The sequence below is a fragment of the Carcharhinus amblyrhynchos genome, chromosome 15 (assembly GCF_965287045.1).
Source record: "Carcharhinus amblyrhynchos chromosome 15, sCarAmb.v2.hapA, whole genome shotgun sequence".
NCBI lineage: Eukaryota > Metazoa > Chordata > Chondrichthyes > Carcharhiniformes > Carcharhinidae > Carcharhinus > Carcharhinus amblyrhynchos.
The window spans coordinates 36009236-36029190 of NC_137338.1; the positions used below are offsets into that span (position 1 = coordinate 36009236).

A 19955-nucleotide genomic window follows, 5' to 3' on the forward strand; every position below is an offset into this window, starting at 1 on the left:
AATATATCCTTAATCTGATATGATCGCTCAGATCTAAACTGTAATTTTCTCAGTCTAATTAATGAGCACAATTTGTGTGTATGGGAATGTTTCTTGAGCCAATTAAAACCCAAAACAGTGTCCAAACACAGTGAACATTGGAAAATCTGTTTGGATAATGTGCACACCAGGAAATACCTGGCTTTTTTCTCAACTAAATCCATAGAGGGAAATAGAAATTTTCTTTCACAAGCAGTTCATGTTTGACTAATTGAATTAAATTTTGAAAGGAAACCATACAGTGTATAAAGGAAGTACAATGGCTATTATCTTTATGAATTTTCAGAAACATTTGATAAGATGCAATGGAAGAGACTTGTTGAAAAATGCAGATACGTGATAGGATTAAAGGAAGGTGATTAAAGGGATGGAAACGGTGCAGTGACCATTGATTAGAGTTACATCTAGAATGAGATGTTATAATAAGAAAAGCTTAAAATATTTGTAGGAACACAGGAAGTTAAAGGGGATCTCATAGACGCTGTGAAGGGTTTTAAGGGAGTAACTAGTGAAAAACTAGGCAGACTTTCTTGTGATTACCCCTGGTCCCTGGACACTGTGTGTGGAGGAAAATCAGGCGGGAAAGGTTGCATGCACATAGTAAAGCTTACCTGGTTTCCCATCCATTAATTTAAATTGGTAGAAAAAATCAAAATGGTTCTATTGTTGTCATGGTGAGCACCTCACATAATTTTCATTTTAATATGCCCAGAAAAATCTTTCTGATTGTAGAAACCCAGTAGAAACTTCTGCCCATTGAAGTGGTGGAGGCTACCTCGTTGAATATGTTTAAATCACAGGTAGATAGATTTCTGATAGACAAGGGAATTAAGGGTTATGGGGAGAAAGCGGGAAAGTGGAACTGATCCACTTCAGATCAGCCATGGTCTTATTGAATGGCGGGGCAGGCTCGAAGGGCTAGATGGCCTACTCCTGCTCCTATTTCTTATGTTCTTATGTTATGAATTGGTAACAAAGCACATCCGCTAATGGTTATTATTACAATGAAGGGCACAGTTAGAAGAAATATGCACAGGATGCACAGCTTTTCAGAAGATGGCTCAATTGACTGTTAAATCACAGTCGGGACGCCATTATTCCCCTTGGTGGGCACCACTTTTTTGCTGGGGGAAGGATGGGGAATGGATGGCGGGGGTGGGGGGAGGGTGGGGTGCAATGTCTATGGTGCCCTGTGAAATTCAACACATGGGTTCCTTTACTATTCACGAGTATTGTGACAGAAATTGGAACACACTTAACAATGGAATTTAATAAGCATTTGAAAAGCAAAAACAATTAAACAATGAAAGGGCAGAGAAATGGGCTTTGAAGAACAAAAACTCTAGTTAACGAGCTAACACCTATCACAGACTTTATGGATGGTACTTATGGCCTCCCTCTGGCAAGTTTGATGGTGAAAGGGTACTTAATCAGGCTAAATGTTGGAAAGTAAATGCCTCTCCACCTTCTTGCTTCAACTCCAGATAGGTCCATGATGAGAAGGCCCATGGCAACCTTCCATCCCTCTGCCAATTGAGGCAAAGCTCATATAAGGACCTCATCTCACCTCTGTTGGCATGGAACAGTGGCAGCTATATTGTCACCACACAGGGAATATCACGTGACAATATGCAACCAATCATGTAGGTCAATGCCTGGTATCCTGGCAGCAGTCAGGATGTTTTGATTCTGTAGGACTCCACAGTACCATGCGGGCTGCACAGTGGCACAGTGGTTAGCACTGCTGCCTCACGGCACAAGGGACGTGGGTTTGATTCCTGGCTTGGGTCACTGTCTGTGTGGAGTTTGCACATTCTCCTCATGTCTGCATGGGTTTCCTTCAGGTGCTCCAGTTTCCTCCCACAATCTGAAAGACATGCTGATTAGGTGCATCGACCTGAACATGTGCCGGAGTGTGGCAACTATGGGAATTTCACAGTAACTTAATTGCAGTGTTAATGTAAGCCTTACTTATGACTAATAAACAAACTTTAAAACTTTACCTTTACCTTTGAGTTACCATGACCAATTAGAGGATGGCTATTGGCCGACATGGGCTAACTGCTAATGCCCCAACTTGGATGTACCGCCCATGCACATGTGGACAGCATGTGTGCAACAAAGCCATGGTGCCAAACAAGATTTGATCAAGGAAAAAATTGAACATGCGTCAAAATTCATGGTGGCCTGCTACATGCAACATAACTTCATCATCATGAAGACAAAGCCTTTACCATAGCAACTAGTTAAGGAGGAAGAAGAGAAAGGGAGGATGCAACCAACACTGCCCTTTTCAGGACTGTTTCTCCATGATTGACTTCTTTGACAGAGACACCAGAGAAACCGTTCCATTCCAAATGTATAGATTTCATACAAACATCAACTAATTATTCTTGCACCTTCATTTAATCCCTTTCTCTCAACAATTCCTCCTTTAACTTGTCTTGCTTCTTGCAATTAAATGGTTTGACTATGGGCCCCAGTTATTTGTGTCTTTTTGTGCAGTATGTGGCACATTCCTTTTTCCAATCTTACTCAAGGCCCCTCCCATGACTGTGTTTCCAGTTAATAACTGTATCATGCTCTGCTTCATGGTTTTGTCTGGTCCTGGAAAAATTAATCAACTTTTCTTCCAATTTCCACCCGTCTCACATTCACATCTCCAACATTTCCCTTCCTTTCCTTGATTTTTTGGTCTCCGTTTCTGATGAAATACTATCTACCAGTATTCATTACAAGCTCACCAATTCCCACAGCTTCTCACATCCCACTTCTTGTAAGGAGTCCATCCCTTTCTCCCAATTTTTCTGTCACTGTTGCCTCTGTTCAGATGTTGTCACCTTCCAAAGCGACGCTTCTGCCATGTTTTCATTTTTCCTGAACCGAGATTTCCCCCACAGTGTGTTTGACAGTGCTCTCAACCTGTCTTACCCATTCCCCGCATCTCTACCCTCATTCCTTCCCCTCCCTCCCAGAACCATGATAGGGTTTCTCTTGTTCTCACTTTTCACCCCACCAGCCTCTGCATTCAAAGAATCATCCTTTGCCATTGCCAGTAACTCCAGGATCATGCCACCAAGGTACCCAGCTTCTCCCACTTCTTCTGTTAGCATTCCATTGGGACCGTTCCCTCCACCACACCTTAGTCCATTCCACCATCACCACAACACTGCATCCCTTTCCCACAGCATCTTCCCATGCAATCACAGAAGGTGTAACACTTGTATCTTTGCCGCCTCACTGTCTACCGTGCAAATACTCCTTTTAGGTGAGGCAATGATTTATTTTGCACCCCCTGAATTTAGTGTACAGTAATCACTGCTCAAACTGTAGTTTCCTTTGCATTGGGGGAAACTAAACACAGACTGATTGATTGCTTTGTGGAACAGCTCTGTCCACAAGCATGACAGTAAGAAATCTCACAATACCAGGTTAAAGTCTAACAGGCTTACCCCAGTCCAATGCCAACATCTCCACATCATCGCAAGCATGACTCCAACCTTCCTGTCGCTTGCCGCATCAATTCATCATCTTCCTCTTGTCCACTTTTCCATCCTTGCCTGCTGTAATGTTACAGTGAAGCCCAATGCAAACTGGAGGGTCAGCACTTCATCTCCCAATTAGGCACTTTACTGACTTCTGAACTTAACATTGAGATAAAACAATTTCAGACCATGAACTCTCTCCTCCATTTCAATATTTTCTTCTTTTCCAAACCCCTTCCCCACAAGGCCATCTGTAACTTGTTTTGCTTTCCCAGGGTGCTGACCCTTGTTCGGCTGTTAACACATTCTGCTACCTTAGCTTTATGTCAATGTCAGCACCTGTTTTAATCTTTTACACTACAATTAACACTCCCTTTGTCTTGTATCCATGAAATCTTTGGCAAACCTCTCATTGGCTTCCACCTATCCCTGACCTTCTATTCTGCTCCAACTCTCCATGCCTCTGTCCAACTATATAACCATCACATTTCTACCTCTCTCCAGCTCTGAAGAAGAGTCATACAGACTTGAAACATTAACTTTGGGCCTGAGTTTACCATTTTCATTCTAATGCTGAATCTGGGCACAATTCAGATCCAACTTGGAAATCTGCTGTCAGGTGCCCCCATACGACTTAGCCTGAAAAAAAATCACGGATCTGAATCACGCTGTGGGCAGGGCTTAGTGCACCAGAAATGATCGGAGCTCTGAGCGTAAACAGTTAGAAAAATCTTTGAAAAAGCGCACCTGTATCAGCTCGCTCCTGGGCCACACAAAGCAGGTAAAGCGGCCCAGGAGTGAAAAGTGGGAGTGATGGCCCCCACAGACATCACCTCCAACCCCACAACTTCACTGTCCCCCTTATCCGCCCACTCCCCCCCGCCCCGCTATCCAGACTGATTGTGATCCCCTGCTCCCTTTCCCCTCCACCGATCGCCCGCAGAATGGCAGCGGTCTTCCCTGCCCCTCCCCCCCCACCAGAGATCCATCTTAACTGCCTCCCGCCTCCTCTCCCAAACCAGGGAACAATCTGGTCTCACTCCCCTCCCCCCCTACCCCCCCGAGGTACATTTGACCTGCCTCCTCCTAACTCCCCACCCCCAACCAGACAACGATCAGGCATCCCTCCTCCCTCCCCCCACCGCCCTTACCAGAGAATGATCTGGCTCGCCTCCTCCCCCCTCCCACCACTGATCTTTCTGAAAGCCGTTGGAAGCGCTGACCTTATCTCTTCGGCAGTTGGAACGGCCGAAAAAGACTTTAATTTAGCATGTCCATTTTGGCCCATTTCCAGATTGGTGAATGCTTTGGTGAAGGGGAAATGCTGATAAAGTTGAGCGGGCAGTTGATGACTTCAATTTAAATGCTTGCAAATACATTTCAATTGCTGTTGCACCCATTTTGGGCGCAAATCGGATTGTGGCCATTCCCGGGCCTTGGTAAAGTGGCCATCTGTGTGGACATGGGCGCGGATTGCATTAATGGCCTCACGCCTGACTTTAACACGTTTCAGGCATGATGCAATGATAAAATCGGGCCCTTTGTTTCTCTCCACAGATGCTGTCAGACCTGCTGAGTCTTTCCAGCATTTTCAGTTTTCATTAGTGCCTTTATTTGGCCTAGTGCTCCTCTAGCGGACAGGCCCAGTGATTGCAGAATGGCTGGTGGATATTGCTGACTTTCAGTGGAGTAGGTTGCTGATAGCTTTGAAAGGTGAATTCATGTAGCTCTGGGTCTAGACGGTCTGGTTTTTGATTGCAGCAGCTGGACATGAATGACATGAGCCAAGACTGGCTGACAAAAAGACAATCTCAAAGACGTTGGTGGAGTGATAGTATTGGGAGAACAAATGTTGTTGCCCTGAGAGAGGGACAGCAGGTTTATGCTCCAAGGACCCAGTGTTCCCTTTGGGCCATGCAGCAACCCAATGGTCTCCGTGCAGACCGCATACAACTCAGCCCCTTTCAATCACCATGTACATTCAGGGGGGTAAAAAAAGGATTCACTAACTTAAAAAAATCGCCTACACACTCAAAAGATAAAAGGGAATATTGCCGGGAAAGGTAGCCACATCCCATTGTGCCACCTCAATAGTCATAGTAGTACATAGTAGTGCTTTGGAGATCAGATTGCTAGACTGCTGAGACATCCTTTTGGTATCACAGCTATGATGACAGCAGCCTGACTTCAAGTGGCAGCTAACTGAGATTGCATCAAAGCAGCCTGAGCTTCCACTGCAACCTCTGGTGACTTCTGTTCGCACTGCAATAGAAACTGAGATATTGGCTATTAGATCATATTTGGGCCTATAAGTGTCTTAATGGAGTGACCAACTGCTCCCATGCTTCAAACCCTGCACAGAGCTCTGTTCCAAGTTTGTGCTGAACTCCACCCGTGTTCCTTTACAATGACTGCAGGTTTTCTAGTTGACCTTCCAATGAACCAAGCATTTCATTGTGTACCGTCTCCAACTTTCTTGGGTAGGTCACCACATTAAAATCATAATTTGAGTCCTCTGCAGCGGAAGAAATGTGTGACCTTACCCTCAGCCAGTTGGCACTGTGTTACCTCTACCCCTATCCAGCTGCATCCCTCTCACAACAGGCCTGAGACGTAGTTCTCATCTCTAAGTTATTCTTTATGTGCAATGCAATGTAAGTTTAAAGTTTATTTATCAGCATTACAAGGAGGCTTACATTAACACTGCAATGAAGTTCCTGTGAAAATGCCCTAGTCATCGCACTCTGATGCCTGTTTGGGTACACTGAGGGAGAATTTAGAATGGCCAATGTACCTGGTCAGCACTTCTTTCAGACTGTGGGAGGAAACCAGAGCACCCAGAAGAAACCCACGCAGACACGGGGAAAATGTGCAGACTCCACACAAACAGTGACCCAAGCTGGGAATCGAACTCAGTAACATTGTTTTTTCTTCACTGTTGTCTTCCTGCACTTCTACAATCATAAGAACATAAGAAATAGGAGCAGGAGTAGGCCATCTGGCCCTTCGAGCCTGCCCCGCCATTCAATAAGATCATGGCTGATCTGTCGTGGCTCAGTTCCACTTTCCCGCCCTCTCCCCATAACCCTTAATCCCCTCTCTTATCAAAAACCCATCAACCCGCTTCTTAAAAATATTTAGCGAGGCAGCCTCCACCACTTCAACGGGCAGAGAATTCCAGAGATTCACCACCCTTTGAGTGAAGAAGTTCCTCCTCAACTCCGTTCTGAACCGCCCCCCCTTTATCTTGAGGCTGTGCCCCCTAGTCCTACTGTCTTTTTTGAGCGGGAAGAGTCTTTCCACCTCTATCCTATCCATCCCATTCATCATCTTATACGTCTCAATGAGATCTCCCCTCATTCTTCTAAACTCTAACGAGTACAAGCCTAGTTTATTCAGCCTCTCCTCATAGCTCAACCCCCTCAACTCCGGTATCAGCCTAGTAAACCTCCTCTGCACTCCCTCCAAGGCCAAAATATCCTTGCGCAGGTGCGGCGCCCAAAACTGCACACAGTACTCCAGCTGCGGCCTCACCAATGCCCTATACAGCTGCAGCAAGACCTCCCTACTTTTATATTCAATCCCCCTCGCTATGAAGGCCAGCATCCCATTCGCCTTCCTGACCACCTGCTGCACCTGCAGGCTGGGTTTTTGCGACTCATGCACAAGGACCCCGAGGTCCCTCTGCACCGTCGCCTGCTGCAGTTTTTCGCCCCGTAAGTAATAGTCCTTCCTACCATTCTTCCTACCAAAGTGGACCACCTCACACTTGCCAACATTAAATTCCATTTGCCATTTCCTGGCCCATTCGCCCAGCCTATCTAGATCCTTCTGCAGACTCTCCACACCCTCCGCACAATTTGCCTTTCCCCCAATCTTGGTGTCATCAGCAAATTTCGACACCCTACAATCAACTGGCTAGGCTGTTGTTCTTGATTATCTAAAAGGAGAAAGACACAATAGTTGAATTGTGATACATGTGGGGAGGTGGGGGCGAAGGGGCGCAGAGATAAAGAAGTGCATCCTTACATCCAGCTTGTAAATTGTGGTGGAATAGCTGGAATTGTAGAAGTTATGGATGTGAGTGTGAGGCTTGCAGCAGTACTGAGTGTGTGAGGGTAAATTGAAGCTATGAATGTGAAGTGTGAGTTGTGGTTGGCAGAGACTGTTGGTATGTAAGTGATGTGGGTACAGTGCATTGAGCAGTTTGCAAAGCTTGTGCTACAGTTGGTGGGATATAGCATTCAGAAATATATTCACTGACCTTTACATAAGAACATAAGAAATAGGATCAGGAGTAGGCCATCCAGCCCTTCGAGCCTGCCCCGCCATTCAATAAGATCATGGCTGATCTGTCGCTGCTCAGTTCCACTTTCCCGCCCTCTCCCCATAACCCTTAATCCCCTCTCCTATCAAAAACCCATCAACCCGCGTCTTAAAAATATTTAGCGAGGCAGCCTCCACCACTTCAACGGGCAGAGAATTCCAGAGATTCACCACCCTTTGAGTGAAGAAGTTCCTCCTCAACTCCGTTCTAAACCGCCCCCCCTTTTATCTTGAGGCTGTGCCCCCTAGTCCTACTGTCTTTTTTGGGCGAGAAGAGTCTTTCCACCTCTATCGTATCCATCCCATTCATCATCTTATACGTCTCAATGAGATCTCCCCTCATTCTTCTAAACTCTAACGAGTACAAGCCCAGTTTATTCAGCCTCTCCTCATAGCTCAACCCCCTCAACTCCGGTATCAGCCTAGTAAACCTCCTCTGCACTCCCTCCAAGGCCAAAATATCTTTGCGCAGGTGCGGCGCCTTGTAAATTCCTGGAAGCAAGAACCTCAAACCTGTTATGCAGATTAAGAGGCTGAGGCCTCCGCTCCTCACCCCCCTTCCTCCTCCCAGCAGCCCCCTCTTGTCCCTGACCCTTAGAGTTAGCCAGTCTAGGGGGGGTGGATGTCACTTGCACCCCATTGACAATGGCACCCTCTCTCCCCCTGATGAGCCTCAGTGTCTGTAGCTCAGAGGCCAGCTCATTTACCCTTTACTCATTTACCACTTGTGACGTTATTGAATTTTTTCTGGCAGTGTATCCAGGTCTTCTAGCTTGGCTCATGGCATTGACCACCATGCCAACTATTCTCACTATCTTCACAAAGTTTGTCTGCAGGAACTCCTGGTCCACTGTGGGTGGATGGCATCTCTCCTCCTCTCTATCACTTAAACCAAGGCCTCCAGTGCAGCAATGGAAAATCTCAGAGCTTACTGTTTGCCAAGTTGTTTCAGTTTACCCCAACTACCTCTGCCAGAAAGCACCTCCCCTTTAATAATATAGGCTGGCATACATGTCAGAAGCAACAGACACATGTTAATCACACATCAAATTCCCAATGCCCATTTTCAGGGATGATTGCAGTTTGCAGTGTATATGTGTCATAATATGTGTGAAATTATGTCTTGTTCAAACACCGGTCCATTTTCCATTGCCAAATGTCTGATTTACATCACTTTGTTAGCTGCCAGCAACTGTTACCTCAGTTTGAAGGGCAGTAAGAAAGTTGGCATGTAAGGTTTCTTGTTGTAAGTCCATAACAATGTTCCATTAATGCTGTGTTTATATTGCAGAACTGTTTCCACTGGCTGCAGGTGAATGTCGATTTTAGAGGTCACACATTGTGACGTTTTGTGATGATTCTTCTATATAGTACTTTATTTTCAAGCCATTATATTTTCACATTCCTAGAAATTCACTCTGAAAACCCTGGAAAAATTCTATAAACTCCTGGAAAGCTGGATATTTAAATTAATGGAATGTCACTGTTCTATACCCATCCCTCCTCAGCCTCACTGAAAATAAATGGTTTGATCTTATTCGTCTTCCCTGCTCACCGCAGTGCACACTACTGAAAATATCATGGTGTGGCAGGCAGCAGGCTATCACATGCATACCCTACTACCCTGTTCATGCGTCTAAGCACAAAGTTTGTTTAAGTCAATTATTATTCTTCATTACAAATTTGAACAGAACTATCTGATTCAGTGATAGTCAAACTATGTTCCATTTAAAAGAACACTCATTTCTCACATCGATCCTGCTAAAGATACTTGTAGTGGTACATCTGTTAAATATGTCTAACATTTTCAATTTTTGCTGTGCTTTCTTCATGATACTTTTTTCTCGTTCTTGTCACTCACTCTCCTACTGCACTTTTGTTTGAAGTGCAATGTTCCAGTGAAGCCCAACGCAAACTGGAGGAGCAGCACCTCATCTTCTGATGAGTCATGTTACAGCCTTCTGGACTTAACACTGAGTTCAACAACTTCAGACTGTGAACTCTCTCCTCCACCTCCACCCTATTTTTTGTCCATCAATTTATTTTCATTTCTTCCAACGATTCATCTCTTAATCCCCTTTTTTCTATCCTGCTTTCCTTCTTTTTTGTAATTTACCACACTTTCTCCCCTACCCCAATAGGGCCATCTGTTACCTGTTCCAAGTTGTCCTCTGATACATGTTTATTCTGCCATTAACACATTCTGATCTCTTAATGGGTTGCTATCAACACCCTTCTTAGCCATGATGACCACCATTTGCATTCCCTTTGTCTTTTTGCCCATAACAGTTCTGTCAATTTCACCCTACAAATCATCCTATTTCCAGTTCTCTTTAGCTCTGACAAAGAGTCATCCATACTCTATTCTCTCTCTCTCTGTCAGACCCACTGAGAGTCCAGCATTTTCTGTTTTTGTTTCAGATTCCAGCATCCAAGTAATTTGCTTTTATCTTAGTGCTCAGAGATAGTCATGTTAGCAATCAACATCACAAGACAGGCCATAGAAAATGGTGAAGCAGAAGTGATGGCCATGACTGTGGGGAGGGGAGTTTATGTGAAGGAACAGGCATAGGAAAAATTTGACTCTCCGCTTCTTTTACCTTTTCTCTTCACTTTTAATGTAATTACATTATTATATAATTCAAAAAACCTCTTGATTTCTTTTCCGTCACTGAATTTTCACTATTTTTATTATTCTAACTTAATGTAACTTTCACCCAATTAACTATATTCCTTTTAGTCTAAGTTTAATTTTTTTGTGTGCTTCATGCCATTTTTGCAAGCTGTTTTGGAGGTGAAAATACTGTCTCTTCTTGATATTCATTCATAAAGTGTGGGCATCACTGGCTTGGCCAGAATGTATTGCTCATCCCTAATTGCCCTTGAGAAGGTGCTGGTGAGCTGCTTTCTTGGACTGATGCAGTCCATGTGCTGTAGGAACATTAGTAGTGCTGTTAAGAAGGCGGTTTCAGGATTTTGACCCATTAGCCATATAGTTCCAAGTCAGGATGGGTATGACTTGGAGGGTAACCTGAAGGTGCTGGTCTTCCTATGTATCTGCTGCCTTTGTCCTAGGTGGTAAAGGTCAGGGGTTTGGAATATACTGTTGGAGGAGTCTTGGGAGTTGCTGCTATGCATCTTGAAGGCATTACTTATTTCTTCCACTGTATATTGGTGGTGGAGCGAGTGTATATCAAAAATAATGAATGGGGTGTCAATCAAGTGGGCTGCTTTGTTCTTCTCTTGAGCTTCTTGAGTGTTGTTGGAGCTGCACCCACCCATCCACCACACTCCTAACTTGTGTCTTGTAACACAAGTCTTCAGTATTATTACCAGAATGTTGTCTGGGCTCTTTGCCTTCACAGAATCCAGCGCCTCAGCCATTTCATTGAAAACACATGGCGTGAATTGAATTGGTTGAATACTGGCATCAGTGATGATGGTGATCTCACTAGGAAGCTGAAGTAGATCACCTACTCAGCATTACTGGCTGAAGATGGCTGCAAATATTTCAGTCTTGTTTGCTGGGCTCCTCCAACATTGGTGGATGGAAATATTTATGGAACCTCCTCCTGCAGTGAGTTGTTGAATTGTCCATTCACAACTGAATGTGACAGGGCTGCAGAGTTTACATCTGATTCATTGGTTATGAGATCACTTAGCTCTGTCTATCACATGTCACTTTTGTTGTTTGACATGCAAGTAACCTTCTGTTGTAGCTTCACCAGGCTGACATCTCATTTTAGGTATGCCTGGAGCTGGTCCTGGTGTGTCCTCCATGCAGGGTTGATCCCCTGAATATTGGATTTGATTGAATAGATTTCTAATGGATACCTAATGGATTTGACTCCTATTAGTTAAATCCATCTCTGTATGGGTATTTTATTAAGCAAGTAAAATGACACAATATAAAGTTTCGTCTAGACATAAACATTACCAAGGCAACAGTTGCCATGTCAAACCAGGAAAGATGCAGTGGGAAAAAAGTCTATCTTATCTATGACCAGGAATCCAATAGTTAAAAAAAGAACACAATGCAAAACAGATTCTTAACTTTACTGCCAATTTCTCATTTTTTACCAGTTTGAATTCCTCAGCTTATGCAATCCAATTTGAAATGTTTTGCAGGAAATACATGAGACAAAGACCACAAAAACTTGTCTCTTTCTAACTGATTTGTTAACTGATTGCCGCACAAGGCATTGACATTTTCAGAAGCAGTTTTGTACAGAATTTAATTACAGGAATGTTTACAGTAATGTTTTTGTGAGAAATGGCATTTAAAGTGAAAATGACATATGCGTGGTGTTTCACATAGCTATCATTAGCAATGACATTAGATGCTAATACCCACTGGCATTCATCAACTATCGAACCTTATTGTTTTTGAGGTAGGTTCTAAGTGTTTGATTGTATCCTATGAGCACTTCCCATATCTGTAGCAACTGGTAAAGTGATTCACTTCTGCTGTGGAATAGATTCCCCAAAGTGATAAGTAATTGTTCTGTCAAGCAAGTGAAACGATTGTACTTTGAGAAAGCACTATACGGTATGGATTTTAATAGTGATTCCATGAGAACAATACCGCTCACAGTACCAACATTGATGGCTAAGCTCTATATTTATTTGTAAGCAAGGATGAAAACTTTAAGTTGTGACACATGGAACCAGAGGAACTAGGGAAGGGGATGCCGATATGAGTGTGACATTTATTGCAGATGAAAACACAGGTTTTAGTGTTTTGACAAAGTGGAAGCCTGAGGGTTTTTTTGTGTGGGAATTTGTTCTTGCATGTTGAAGAATCCAAGCCTTTAAAATGATAAAGGCACAATGTGGAGTTTCAGACACAGAATGGAAGATACAGGATAAGGCATTAAGAGAAACATAGCACTAAATTAGATTGTGGAACAAAGTGGATGTAGATTTCATATCAAGCAGAATACAGAGATCATTTTGCATTTCTTAATTCAGTTTGAGTTAGTAATTGGAGGCTGATGGAGTTAAGACCAAAAACATGGAGATAGATTGCCCCAGTTGAGTAGTGTAGAGCTTAACTGGAATTCATTTTCACTCATTCAGGTTGTGGTCTTGATATCAAATAGGGAAATTGAGACTGTGGCAACCATCTTTGTCTGGGTGAAAGATGTAGAGGTGTGTACCTTGGCATATTGATCACTAATTACAAGTTGACCAGACTTCCAGATGTTACTAATTACTTTAATATTTACAATATTACATTTGTATAGGAGATTGTTGCAAACATTGGTGTATCAATGCACAGTATGATGAACAGATGAACTGTGTGTTTGTCTAGCCAGGCTGCCAAAGTAAACAAAGATGCTTCACTGCAAGGAAGTTGGGGTGCTCTCATCTATCTTCTTGTCATAAGAAGTCTGAACAAAAGTCACCTGCTTTCATTCAGTGATTGAATGGTGCCAAATATGGGGAGAACATTGTGGGTGGGGTGGGGTTTGGTGGAGGAAAAGAAGATAATTTATCATTGTAACATGAATAGTCTGGATTTTGACTATATTAAAAGTTATTATATCCTGCATAGGCTGAGAACTAATGGGCCAAGATTTTACATTTGCAAATTGGGACTGCTCCTGTCCTGCACACATGTAAAATCCAATGTGATGACATTGGGTCCTGAATCTGAAATCAACATACCGGTTGCCCAAAATCAGCATGTTAAATCAAAATCATTAATGAGTAATTGAGCATATTAACAAGTTAATTGATCCAGATATTACACTGCCCACATCACAATGTAGTTGCTGTGGGCAGGTGGGTGAGAGTGGGAAGCTTTCCTTTGCGTCATCTGAGGTGAAAAAGTCGGAAGGGGGGATTGGTTTTTGTATGGTTTGAGGGGAGCGTTGTTGGTGTGGGCAGAGATTGCATGCTCTGGCCAGATGTCCTGCACACATCAGGGAAATAAGCCCCAAAATGATACCCCTACATTGTGCCAGCCAGTCCTCCAGAGCTCATTTATCTCCACACCACCCCCTCCTTGCCATTACCACCCACCCTCGAGTGCCTCATCCCTTACTGCCCAAATATCTGGGGCTTACTTGAGCCTGGGATCCATTGCTGTGTCCATGTTAGCAAGCAAATTTCAAGGGCAAGATTTCCTCCCATTGAAAAACAAAAACCTCTCTGCTTGTTTAAACCATTCCCAGCCTTCGCCCCTTTCCTCTCCCCCTCCCCCTTCCCACCTCATCCTCCTCTCCCTTCGCCCTGCCCTCCCCCAGTGTAATATCGTTGCAGAGTGGCCTTTTTAAAGTTGGTCAGTTTATGATATGCCCCAACCCCCTCCTCCAGAAAATTCAGCCCATGAAAAATGTAACCCTGTTTTTCAGACCACTTAATCCAGGCACTGATTAAACCACAGTTTCAGTTCACTGCTTCTTGTCAATTACCATCTTGAAATGTGGATAAATGAATAAAACCAAAACACTTTGAAATATTAAAATACACAAAATTAATTTGGTTACTTGCATTTATTCTCTAATTGACTATGTTTGTACTATTAATTCAATAGTCTCATGCATCAGTATTAAACCTATATTATCAAACACCTTTCACAATCACCAATTTCTCCATGCCAACCTGCAGCCATTCACCTGTGGCAAACACATCACTCAAGGCACACAGACAGGCAACTCCTCTCTCTTGCAAGAGAAGGTGGGACAACTGCAGGAAACTGGAGGATCTTCATGTCTGCATCCCTTCAGTGCCCTCAGGGAGATGGTTCACAAGCTATTGATGATGATGTAAGTTTTGCACCTCCTGCACTCATTCATCATTCTCATCCTGAAAGCTGCTAGAATGTGGAAACTGCAGATGGAGTGACAACATTAATTAAAGGGAAGTTCACTGGCCCTCATGAGGATGAGATCACGATGGGGGGATTGAGTAAAATTGGTGGGAGCAGTGCTGGACTGTGCTGGGTTGGGTCACTTTACTGACAGCAGGAGCAGTTTTGGATATGGTGACTTCCACAGGGAGGTAGGAAGCAAATTCAAATATCTTATTAAGGGTTATTTTACCAGACCATCAGCATTTTGCTCACAGTGGTGAGGTCTCCAACTGAATACAGGCAGTCTCCCAGCGGCATCACGGTAAGTAATATTTTATTCAAAGGTGATGGTGTGTGGGTGGGGAGAGGGAGGCAGAGAAGGCAGCCCTGAGGCTCCAGTGGTTACATCAAAGGGACTTCCCCATTTTTATGCTTTTAAACATTTTCTTTGGCCACAGGGCCCATGCCTGCATCAACCCATAGCCATGTGGTGATGCCACCATTGGACTGGAGTAAGCACTGTAAGAAGTCTCACAACACCAGGATAAAGTCCAACAAGTTTATTTAGTAGCACAAGCCACAAGTTTTCAGAGCGCTGCTCCTTCATCAGGTGAGCAGGAGTTGTGTTCACAAGCAGGCATATAAAGACACAAATTCAATTTACAAGACAATGGTTGGAATGCAAGTCTTTACAGGTAATCAAGTCTTAAAGATACAGACAATGTGAGTGGAGGCCATCCCCACACCCCCACATCTTGCCTTCAAACAACTGCACAACCTCAAACAGACCATTGTCTGCAGCAAATTACCCAGCCTTCAGGAGAACAGTGCCCACAACACCACACAACCCTGCCACAGCAATCTTGCAAGACATGCCAGATCAGCGACACGGATGCCATCATCTCATGTGAGAACACCATCCACCGGGTACACAGTACATACACTTGCAACTCGGCCAATGTTGTCTACCTAATACGCTGCAGAAAAGGATGCCCGAGGCATGGTACATTGGGGAGACTATGCCGACGCTACAACAAAGAATGACTGAACACTGCTCGACAATCACCAGGCAGGAGTGTTCTCTTCCTGTTGGGGAATGCTTCAGCAGTCATGGGCATTCAGCCTCAGATCTTTGGGAAAGCATTCTCCAAGGCGGCCTTCACGACACACAACGCAGAATCGCTGAGCAGAAACTGATAGCCAAGTTTCGCACACATGAGGATGGCCTCAACCGGGATCTTGGGTTCACATCACACTATCTGTAACTTCCACGACTTGCCTGGGCTTGTAAAATCTTACTAACTGTCCTGTCTGGAAACAATACACATCTCCTGTGCTTAACCTGTCTCTCATTGTCTGTACCTTTAAGACTTGATTATCTGTAAAGACTCGCATTCTTATCATTATTTTGTAAATTGAGTTTGTGCCTTTATATGCCCTGTTTGTGAACACAACTCCCACTACCTGATGCAGGAGCAGTGCTCCGAAAGCTTGTGGCTGGTGGTACCTGTTGAACTTTAACCTGGTTTTGTGAGACTTCTTACTGTGCTCAACCTATAGCCCCATTTCTGGTGAGGCTGCTGAGCTGCTGACCTGTTCAGATAGCGAGGTCTAGGGGTCCTGCACAGGACAGGTATCGTGGCAGCAGCTTATTCATGAGCTACTGTGAATTACTTTCTTTCCCTATAATTCTGTTCTGTCTCTCTTTTTGGATCTGCTTCCATGTTTCTGAGGATCATTTTCACTCTTGCTGCTACCCATCCTTAAATGTTTCTGAGCACAAAACAAGTTCTTTCTTTTCTCCCTTGTCGGCTTTCCACCTTATTCAGCCAGAAAAACTCATAAAGAATGATGGCCCAATACACAATAAGAAATTCTCATGGTGCTGAATTTCAATATCCATCTGTGTCCCTTCAGGGTACAAATCATTTAGGCTGAAAGTGTTAAATAAAATTATTTTTTTTCGCGCATGACCAACAGCAACTTGGGATTGATACCAGAGGGTTCCTAGCACATGTGGAACTCCACTGCCGAGTAAGTCATATCCGACATAAGAGCAGCAAAGAAGAAAATTGGAGGAGAAAGAAAAGGAAAAATACACCAGTACTTTTGTATATGCAGACTGCATTTTACTCTAGTTAACATTTAAGCCATTAAAAGCATCCATAAAAGTTGGAACTGCTCATTAAAAATGAAAATTTCTTAAGTGTCGAGGTCAGAAAGGACAAATGTACTTCAAACTTTCCAGTATTGGCAGAATTCCATGTGTTATGTAAGCCACACTCATTTCACTTGCATAACCCTGGATCTCAAAACAGGAAGAAACATGCCAGTACCTGTGAGACCCTTGCCTAAAAAATTTGATTTGCATGGCTGTCCAATCTTCTCAAGAGTATTTAATCCCAGGAAGTTAAGTGCTGACATGCTACCTGCTTCTAATTTGAAGTTCATCAGTTTCATTCAGCAGAATAACTGACCTGGGTTCCACAGCAGTCTGAGAACTTTTTGGTTATTTTAATGAATTAAAATATTAATAAACATAACTGCAAAAACCAGATAACAGTCATGTAGCTGAAAGCAAAACACTAACAAGCGTGCCCCTGTGACCTACCATTCAAGTCCTGCTCGGTTAATATCTTCCCACCAACATTCTGTCACTTGTCCCATCCCCTCGGACGTTGGCATGCATTCGAAACTCCAAAGTCTGTCAGAGCCTTCCGATTTCTCATAGTAACTTTGTATCCCTACCAATGCTTCCCCTGGTGGACACTGGAAGTTGAAGCCTTGCCTATAAAGATTGACCCAGTATACCTCAGGTGGATAATTCTGACCATATACTGCAATGATCAGGGCTAGAAACAAGTAAGCACATTTGAGCTGCATTTCTGCAGTCTGGGTGAGCTGTGTTGTGTTCACTATTTTATACGGGATGAGACATTTGGCAAACAGATGTTTCCAAGCCTGATTCCAAAAGTGCTTATGATCTAATGTGAAAGTATGCAATATGATTTAAATCTAATACCCAGATTGTGAAACTGATGCTATTTTTCTTAAGGTGGACTCTTAAGGAAATTTTCATTTTCTGTAACAAATACAAAATATATTCTAGAAAAAGATTTGCAAATTGAGCTGCAATAAAATACATTGGCTGCAAACATTTAACCTCACCACACACATCAGGTCAGTATCAATGAATGGTATAGCAAATATGGGAGCCAATTCGATTTTCAAGTTTGCTGATGACACCACTGTAGTGGGTCAGATCTCAAAGAATGATGACACAGAGTACAGGAATGAGATAGAGAATCTGGTGAACTGGTGCGACAACAATAATCTCTCCCTCAACGTCAACACAACAAGGAGATTGTCATTGACTTCAGGAAGCGTAAAGGAGAACAATCCCCTATCTACATCAGCAGAGACGAAGTAGAAAAAGTCAAGAGCTTCAGGTTTTTAGGTGTCCAGATCACCAACAACCTGGCCCGGTCTCCCCATGCCAACATTATAGTTAAGAAAGCCCACCAACGCCGCTACTTCCTCAGAAGACTAAGGAAATTTCGCATGTCAGCTATGGCTCTCACCAACTTTTACAGATACACAATAGAAAGCATTTTTTCTGGTTGTATCACAGCTTGGTATGGCTCTTGCTCTGCCCAAGAGCGCAAGGAACTCCAAAGGTCGTGAATGTAGCCCAATCGATCTCACAAACCAGCTTCCGATCCATTGACTCGTCTACACTTCCTGCTGCCTTGGCAAAACAACCAGCATAATTAAGAACCCCACGCACCCAGAAATTCTCTCTTCCACCATCTTCCATTGGGAAAAAGATACAAAAGTCTGAGGTCACGTACCAACCGACTCCAGAACAGTTTTTTCTCTGCTGCCATCAGACTTTTGAATGGACTTAGCTTGCATTAAGTTGATCTTTCTCTACACCTTAGCTATGACTGTAAAACTATATCCTGCACACTCTCATTTTCTTCTCTGTGAACAGAATGCTTTGTCTGTATAGTGCGCAAGAAACAATACTCTTCACTCTATCTTAATACATGTGACAATAATAAATCAAATCAAATCAAGAAAATAATGCCATTACAAGGGAATTTCTGTGTTATCCTCCAACCATGAATAATGGCTTGAAAGTTTGGAAAAACAGGGTTAGAGCTACAATGCTAACGTAAAAATTCGATAATCTGAAACAGACCGGCTGGAATTTTCCGACCTCACCTGCGGCTGGAATTCTCCAGTCCCTCTGCTGTGGACAGAGATTTAGCTTAGTGCCAAATTCTCCATTCGTGCTGGCAGCAGTAGTGGGGTGTTTGAGACCAGAGAATTTCAGCTAGAAGCTCTAAACTGCGTTGAGTGATATTGGACTGTGAAAGTTTAAAATTCATTTGTTGAAATGAGTAAGTTCACCTCATCTGAATTTTGTGGTTCCAAATGCTGAATCATTATGCACCGGAGCCATTTGGAATTAAAACAGTTCAATCTGAGGCGTAATATTAACAGGCCCAGGATGTGCTGAGTGATGGTCTGCCTCAGTGTCAGATTTCTGTTTCTAAATTGAATCCAATCTGCAGTATTGTCATAACAAAGAACAAAGAAAATTACAGCACTGCAACAGGCCCTTCGGCCCTCCAAGCCAGCACCGACCATGCTGCCTGAATTAATAAAATTCCCTATGCTTCTGGGGACCATATCCCTCTATTCCCATCTCATTTATGTGCTTGTCAAGACGCCCCTTAAAAGTCACTACCGTATCCGCTTCCACCATCTCCCCCAGCAATGAGTTCCAGGCACCCACCATTCTCTGTGTAAAAAATCTGCCTCGTAATCTCTTTTAAAATTTGCCCCTCGCACCTTAAACCTATGCCCCCTAGTCATTGACTCTTCCACCCTGGGATAAAGCTTCTGACTATCCACCCTGTTCATGCCTCTCATAATCTTGTAGACTTCTATCAGGTCTCCCTCAACCTACGTCACTCCAGTGAGAACAAACCAGGTTTCTCCAACCTCCCCTCCATACTATGCCCTCCATACCAGGCAACATTGTGGTAAATCTTTTCTGTACCCCCTCCAAAGTCTCCACATCCTTCTGGTAGTGTGGCAACCAGAATTGAACACTATATTCCAAGTGCTGCCTCGCTAAGTTTCTATAAAGCGTCAACATGACTTGCCAATTTTTAAACTCAACCCCGGCTGATGAAGGCAAGCATGCTGTATGCCTTTTTGAATACCTTCTCCACCTGCATTGCCACTTTCAGTGACCTGTGTACCTGTACACCCAGATCCCTTTGCCTATCAAT

At 43.5% G+C, this 19955-nt stretch overlaps 1 protein-coding gene across 1 annotated transcript in view; it reads right to left on the reverse strand.

The window, feature by feature from the left end:
* dpt (dermatopontin) overlaps nt 1-17559 on the reverse strand; it is a 33884-nt gene extending 16325 nt beyond the window's left edge. Inside the window, exon 1 of the mRNA XM_080203806.1 lies at nt 17261-17559. Within this exon, the coding sequence (XP_080059932.1) occupies nt 17261-17532 (272 nt within the window). The 5' untranslated portion in view covers nt 17533-17559. The remainder of the gene's footprint in view (nt 1-17260) is intronic.
* Between the last annotated feature and the right edge of the window lie 2396 nt (nt 17560-19955).